The sequence below is a fragment of the Nannospalax galili genome, unplaced genomic scaffold (assembly GCF_000622305.1).
Source record: "Nannospalax galili isolate Female #2095 unplaced genomic scaffold, S.galili_v1.0 scaffold417, whole genome shotgun sequence".
Taxonomy (NCBI): Eukaryota; Metazoa; Chordata; class Mammalia; order Rodentia; family Spalacidae; genus Nannospalax; species Nannospalax galili.
Window position 1 is genome coordinate 4,575,454 of NW_008340785.1, and position 6,997 is coordinate 4,582,450.

General features: G+C 42.4%; 1 protein-coding gene and 1 non-coding gene across 3 annotated transcripts in view; both read right to left on the reverse strand.

Moving 5' to 3' along the window:
• Positions 1 to 6,997, reverse strand: part of Dcbld1 (discoidin, CUB and LCCL domain containing 1) — a 96,082-nt gene that overhangs the window by 2,043 nt on the left and 87,042 nt on the right. The window contains exon 12 of one of the 2 annotated variants that reach the window (XM_029564810.1): positions 2,405 to 2,520. The exons of the other annotated variant lie outside the window; for it this stretch is intronic. Within the exon in view, the coding sequence (XP_029420670.1) occupies positions 2,419 to 2,520 (102 nt within the window). The 3' untranslated portion in view covers positions 2,405 to 2,418. The remainder of the gene's footprint in view (positions 1 to 2,404; positions 2,521 to 6,997) is intronic. 2 annotated transcript variants of the gene reach the window in all.
• Positions 2,117 to 2,248, reverse strand: LOC115070817. The gene has a single exon (XR_003849945.1). It is a non-coding gene; the product is annotated as a small nucleolar RNA SNORA71 (small nucleolar RNA).

Sequence of the window (6,997 nt, forward strand, 5' to 3'; positions counted from 1 at the left end):
ATCAGAGGGAACTGTATTAGTCCAACAACCTACTGACAAATTATACATACATTATCTCTACATGAGTCCATGTGTATAACTAAAGGTTACATAACAAGAAAACAGTGCTACCTTTAGAAAACAGGAGATACCTTCCTTTGAGTTGTTGGCCAGGGTGGTCCAAGAGACTCCCAAAATTACTCAAGCTATTGCCACAGCCCTTGAGGGCCTCCTAGAACTTGAAGGTAAGACCTACTGCCAAAGACAGAACATATTTCAGACAGAGGATTTGGAGCAATAGAGCTGCAACTGACCTGCAATCACTTCCTCTAAAGGCGAGCTCTCAGAGCTTTGGAGAGAGCTATGAAGGTGCCAAAGGAAAACATCAATGGAAGATCCAACACCAGCTTCAAGAACAAATAACCACATCAGTGGCCAGCACAGCATACATCATTGGTGCAGTAGTGACACTCTTATCTTGGGGGCAATCAACAGCTACCTAGTTTGACTAAACACCCACTCAAAGGGTGTGGTAATATAAACATAACCTAATACACATGGCTGGAGTGGCCATAGATCTTTGAGAAAACCCCAAGACTGTCATATCGCTAAACTAATGCGATTTCTTAATATGTGCAAAATATGTATCCTTATATTTACAGAAAAATATCTCATCAAAGAAGCTCAGAGACTGCACCACTCAGAGACTAATACCAAGTACCACAACTGGTTACACATGGACATTGTCTATGACTTGCCCGGGCCTAAGTGACACATCTACAATGCAACCTCTACACCTAAGGCTCATGGAACATAGAACAGGGATAAAGAAGAGGACACTAATGAATCTTTCAGTTCTCAATATTGAAGCTTCCTCATGCAGCAGAGGGCCAGGAACACAAAAGTCACAAATGGACAGAGTGTACAGATCAAGAGTCTGCTGAATGCTGGTCCTTGGACAGGATCCCATTATTAAACCACCCACCCAAGGCTCAGGGACCCTCTCGGAAGAGGGGGCAGAAAGATTGTAAGAGCCAGGGAGGATGTGCGTGACCATATGGAAACAGAGTCCTACAGGCTCCTGGGAACCCACTCATGATTCTGTAGCAATGGTGCCAGCATACATAAGTCCCATAAAAACTCAGGCAGACAATAACCCAGCATAGAACTGGTAAAATGAACAGCAGACCTTAATCTTATCTGACAGTGTTGGCAACTGATTGCTGCTAGATGAAGAAGAGTTGATCTTGCTAAAACAAGGAACTCTAGAGAGGCTGACTAGACTTAGTGGACGGACTTGCACTGGGGGATAGCTGGGAACACTAACAACCCAGTGGGCCTGACAGGGATGACCGAGAATATGGGCTCCAGTGGAGGGGGGGCTATAGGAAGGTGCCAGTGGGGATGGGGGTATAAAGATGACTAAGATTGAGCTGTTCTGTACGAAATGTGCAAAAAATTCAATAAAAAATCTATTGGTTAAAATTTTTTAAAAAAATCTAAAAGTGCACCCCTTACAAATCACCAGAATAACCGGGCATGATGGCACAGGCCTTTAATCCCAGCACTTGGGAAGCAGAGGCAGGTGACTCTCTGTGAGTACAAGGCCAGCCTGGTCTACTACATAGCAAGTTCAGGTCAGCTGGGGCTACAGAGAGACCCTGTCTCAAAAAGGCCAAAAGAAAAAATAAATCAATCACCAGAATATACAGTTTCAGAGGAAGCTCTTCTGTCTCTTAGTCTCTTAAAGAGCAGGTTGTCCTGTGCCTCTCAAGAGACAAGCCTCCAAAGAAGAAAATTTCTAAGTTGTTTTGTCAGTCTAGTAAGATCTAGTGAAGATTGCCACAAGGACTGAAAACAAAGACCTGTCTTGTCAAACAGGACTCAAGCCTCCTAGCTGCTATGAATTGGTAGCACACTCCGACTCGGGTGCTGCAGCCAGATGTAGAGTATCAGGACATCTAATGGCGTAATGAAGCATATTGCTGAGTTTAGGGAGGTGTCTTGTAGGGGAAATTTTTTGTTTCTGTTTCCATTGATGTTAAAAAGACATCTGTCAAAATTAAACATGTATTCTTGCAATGAAAAAGATACATGAATGTCTTTTGTGGTTTTTTGTTTGTTTGTTTGTTTTTGGTGTGGGAAAGCACCAGGGTTTGGCAAGGACAGAAGTAGACCCTCCAAACACAGAGAAAGGCTTTCCACATCCTCTCCCTGCAGTATCAATGACCAGGGCACAGGCAGCCCACAATTCCTTTCGAATACAGGGCATGAATGTCTTTATTATGTGTGTATGCATATGTGTATGAGAGACAGTATGTGTGTGCATATGTGTATATATGCATTTTTGTGTGTGAATACGGGTGTGTACTTGCCATGACACACATGTGGGGGTCAGAGGACAATCTCAGGTGTCAGTCCTCACCTTCTACTTCCATTTCAAGCAGGGTCTCTGTTGTTCTCTGCTGCGTACTCCTGGGTAGCTGCCCATGAGCTTTTGGGGATCCTCCTGTGTTTGTTGCCCATCTCCCCACAGGCACCCTGTGAGTACAGATGCTCATATGATATGTTCGGCTTTTATGTGAGTTCTAGAGATTTAAACTCACGTCAGGAGCTACTTGTACTATTGAATACAGTAATGGAGTCTTGCCAGTGAGTTAAAAATACATATAAATATTGGGGCTGGAGAGATGGCTTAGTGCTTAAGAGCACTAGCTGTAGACCTGGGTTTGAATTCCAGCACCCAAATGGCAGCTAACAACTGTCCATAGCTCCAGTTCCAAAGGATTTGATGCCCTCTTTTGTCCTCTGTGCGCACTACATGACACGGGTGCACTTATACACATGCAGGCATAAGAATCATACATAGAATAAAAATAAATTTTAAATGTACATATAGGTATTGTAATGCAGGTGGCACTGGCACTGTTTGCAGATATTTTGATCATATCTCCAAAGAAAAGACCTAAGAGAATCATCTAAAACTTCCTGGAAATAATAAAATCATTTCATAAAGCAAGAGGATAAAAATGAGTTCACAGAAATCAAATAGAAAGACCACATAAGAACCAGCCCCAGCATGGTTCTTACCGTGGCCTCAACACCAGCCTAAGGGTTTTACACATCTTAGCCCTGGTAACTGTTACCACAATCCTATGGCGCATATATCATTATCTCCACTAATAACTGAAGACATACAGTCATAGAGAGGTGAAGTAACTCTTTGTATGGTCACAACTAAAGCAGAGTTTGAAGTCAGGCAGTCTAACCCCACAATCCATGACTTTGAGAACTAGACCCAGACTGGTTCTCCATATATAAAAGATAATGCATGGGCCAAGGATGTAGCTTAATATAGAGCACTTTCCTAGTATGCTCAATTAAAGGACCTGGGTTTGGCTCCCAGGAAAGGAAAAAAGAAAATTTGGTGACCATGTACGAAAATTCCGTTAAGTATAAATCCTTTAAAACACCCCATAAAGGTGAATAAATGGAAAGGGATGCCACACTGCATATACAGAAATGGACACTGTGCTTTGTGTACACATATAGCATGCAGAGAAAAGCTAAATTAAAAAGGGAACGAATGGTGTCAAAGTCCAAGAACAGGTCATTGCTAGAAGAAAGAGCTCTGGTGATTAAAAGGCTGTGGGTCAAAAGTGGCTCACATGGTAACCCCAACACCTGGAAGGCCAAGACAAGGAGAATTTCAAGTTTAAGGCCCGCCTAGTCTACATAGAGAGTTCCAGACCAGCCATGGCTACATAGTGAGACCCTGTCTCAAAAATTGTGTGTGTGTGTGTGTGTGTGTGTGCGTGCGCGCGCACGCTTTAGTTGTCAACTTGATACACATAGGTAGAGGGAACTTCATTTGAGGAGTTTCTTTCATTGTATTGGTCTGTGGGGCATTTTCTTGATTGTTAAGTGATGTGGGAGGGTCCAGCCCACTGTAAGCAGTGCCACCTCTGAGCAGATTGTCCTGGGTTGTATAAGAAAGCAGTTTGAGCACCGACCAGAGGAACAAGCCAGTAAGCACCGTACCTCCATGGTCTGTGCCCCAGGTCCCTTCCCTGAGTTCCTGCCGTGACTTCCCTTGATGATGAACTGTGAGCTGTAAGCCAAATAAACTCTTTGGCTCCCCAAGTTGTTTTTAGTCAGTGTTTTTATCACAGCAATAGGAAGTAACTAAAACAAAAAGATTTTCAGGATGGGGGGAAAAGCTCCACTAAGTAAATTTCATCAATAAAAGTTAAAATATTCAAAGAAAATCATTGTTAACAAGAGTCAAGGGCTGGGGATAGTCCTCAGGTCTTGTTTAGCATGCCTAAGACAAAATAACAACAAAAAGTAGGCGTTAAAGGAAACAGCACTCAGACTCCAGCTTCAAGAACTGTTCATTCACTTAACAAACACACGTTGAACGCTGTTCCTGGTCCTGAGGCTATACAGGGAATGGAACAGAAAGATCCTCCTTATGCAATAGGACAGTGGGAGAAGGAGACAATAACCAGAAAAGAAATAAAAACATCTGCTCTTAGTGACAAGTGGTAGAATGATACAGCAGGAAAGGACGGGAGAATACTGTTAGAGGACAAGGCTGTAGATTTGGGGGAGGGATAGACGGGAAGAGGTATAGAAGGGAAGAGGGAAGAAGGGAAGCCGGCATGGTGGCGCACGCCTTAATCCCAGCACTTGGGAGGCAGAGGCAGGTGGATCTCTGTGAGATTGAGGCCAGCCTGATCTACATAGCAAATTCCAGTCCAATGGAGCTAAACCCTGCCTCAAAAAACCCCCAAAGCAAAACCAAAACAAATCAACGAAAAAACTTTGATTGTAGAGAATTTGGAATGCTGCAAGTCCAGAGCTAACTTATCTTGGATCATTAGCCTTCTTAACATCCATTTCTTGACCTCCTCTGCACCAGATCTAGCATCTTTGTGAGCATTATGCAAATCATTGGAATGTACAAACACAGCACTAGTTTTTCCAACAAACAAAAAGCTAAGCATACTGTCGGCTTCCTAGGCCTATAACAGAGGTTACCCACTTTGCTGCAACCCACCTACCTAATGTTTCCACCAAAATATTTTTAAAAGTCTTGATTTATGATTTTCTTTGTTCTGTTACTATAAAAAATCATGAAACTGCTTCCACACTGGAACATGGAATTTAGGATAACCTAAATCTGTGTTCATGGGCTATGGTTACTCAAATTGAGCTCCAGTACAAAACTCTCTTATCCCCTTTGAGGTGAGAGTTGTGTTTTTGTATCAACAGTAGTTGTTTATTCTGTTGCTGTGATAAAATACTCTGACAAAAGCAACTTAGGGGAGAGTTTATTTTAGCTCACAGTTCAAGGTACAATCCATCATGGTGGGGAACTCAAAGTAGAGGGAACTTGAAGGAACTGATCATACTACATCCATAGTCAGAAGCAGAGAACAGTGAACACATGCATGCTAGTGTTCAGCAACTTTCTCCACTTTATACAGCCCAGAGTCCCCTGCCCAGAATGGTCCTACCACAATTAAGATGGGTCTTCCAACATCAATTAACTTAAGACAATGCCCCATGGGCATGCTCAAAGGCCCATCTTCCAAGTGATTCTAGAGTCTGTCAAGTTGAAAACACTGACCATCACAGTTGTAAACAGTTGTAAAATCACAGTTGATGGACAAAGAGGAACATGCCATTGGATGGACTGTGTTTGGGGCAGAAAATGGTAGCTCATAAGTGACTGTATTCAGCTCTAGGATCCCATTAGCAGGATTCAACTGCTCCTGGGTCCTGGAGAGAGCTAAACTATGTTCTGCATCAGTAACAGAGTGAACATTACTCTAGAGACCCTCCATTACTGGGGGATGAATACATGCCAAATAAGCATTTTAAGAATATGGGGCCAACCTGGTGGCTACATATGAACTGCTGTGATTGGTCAGTGAGAACTGAAAGAACTTGTAGCTTGTTACTCATGGTGTATATAGTTGTGCCTAGAGTAGAAATTCTATTTCATTTTCAGCTAAGGATGCACAGCAATGTAAAAGAAAACAATTTCTCACATCATTTTAGATGCTTTCTAGGCTTTCAAGTATTGATGGAAGTTTGAATGACAATAATAAGCCCAGGGCAAAGTTTCAATAGCCTCAGTGGTCAGTGCGGTCTTTTTTTTTTTTAAAATCAGAGCAAATGTCTTGTAGCTACAGTTATGACTGAGGAAATACACCCGTAGGATATGGTGGCACAGAAGAATCCAGACTATTGGAATGATCTTACTCATGCCGTACTAGTTGTGCAAATATACAGAACACAGAAGAGAAAGGTCACCTGATCACCTGCAATCCCCTGATAGTTCAGGCTTCCTTGTGGAGGGTTAGCAGAACTTTGTGCTTACCCACTCTGTTCTACACACTGAGGCCACATTGTAGAAGTACAATTTCAAAACAAAACCTTGTTCTCCCTTTATTTATTTATTTTTTGGTCAGGACTAGCTAACAAGTGTAGACAAGAAATGCAAATGGATGGAGTCAGCGCTATGTAAAAAACTTAAAGATTTTATTTATCTTACAGGTGTGAGTGTTTGGCCTGCATGTGTGTAAGTATACCATGTGCATGCCTGCTGAGGCCAGAAGAGGGTGTTAGATTTCCTGGATACTGGAGTTAAGGATGGGTATTAGCCACCATGTGGACACTGGGAACTGAACCTGTGTCCTCTGGAAGAGTAGTAAGTACTCTTAACTGCTGAGCTGTTTCTCCAGCCCCTCTTTCTCTTTGTTTTAAATACAGGATCTCATGTAGCCTAGGGCTGTCCTCAATTTACAGTGTAGATGAGAATGACTTTGAACTCTTGATCTTACTTCTGATTCCTAAATGCTGGGATTATAGGTGTGTGCCATCATGCTAGGCCAAATCTATTTTAAAAAATAAATCTTTTCTCTCTCTCCTCTCTCTCTCTCTCTCTCTCTCTCTCTCTCTCTCTCTCTCTCTCTCTCATCATTTCTCGCTTTACAGAACATTCCAG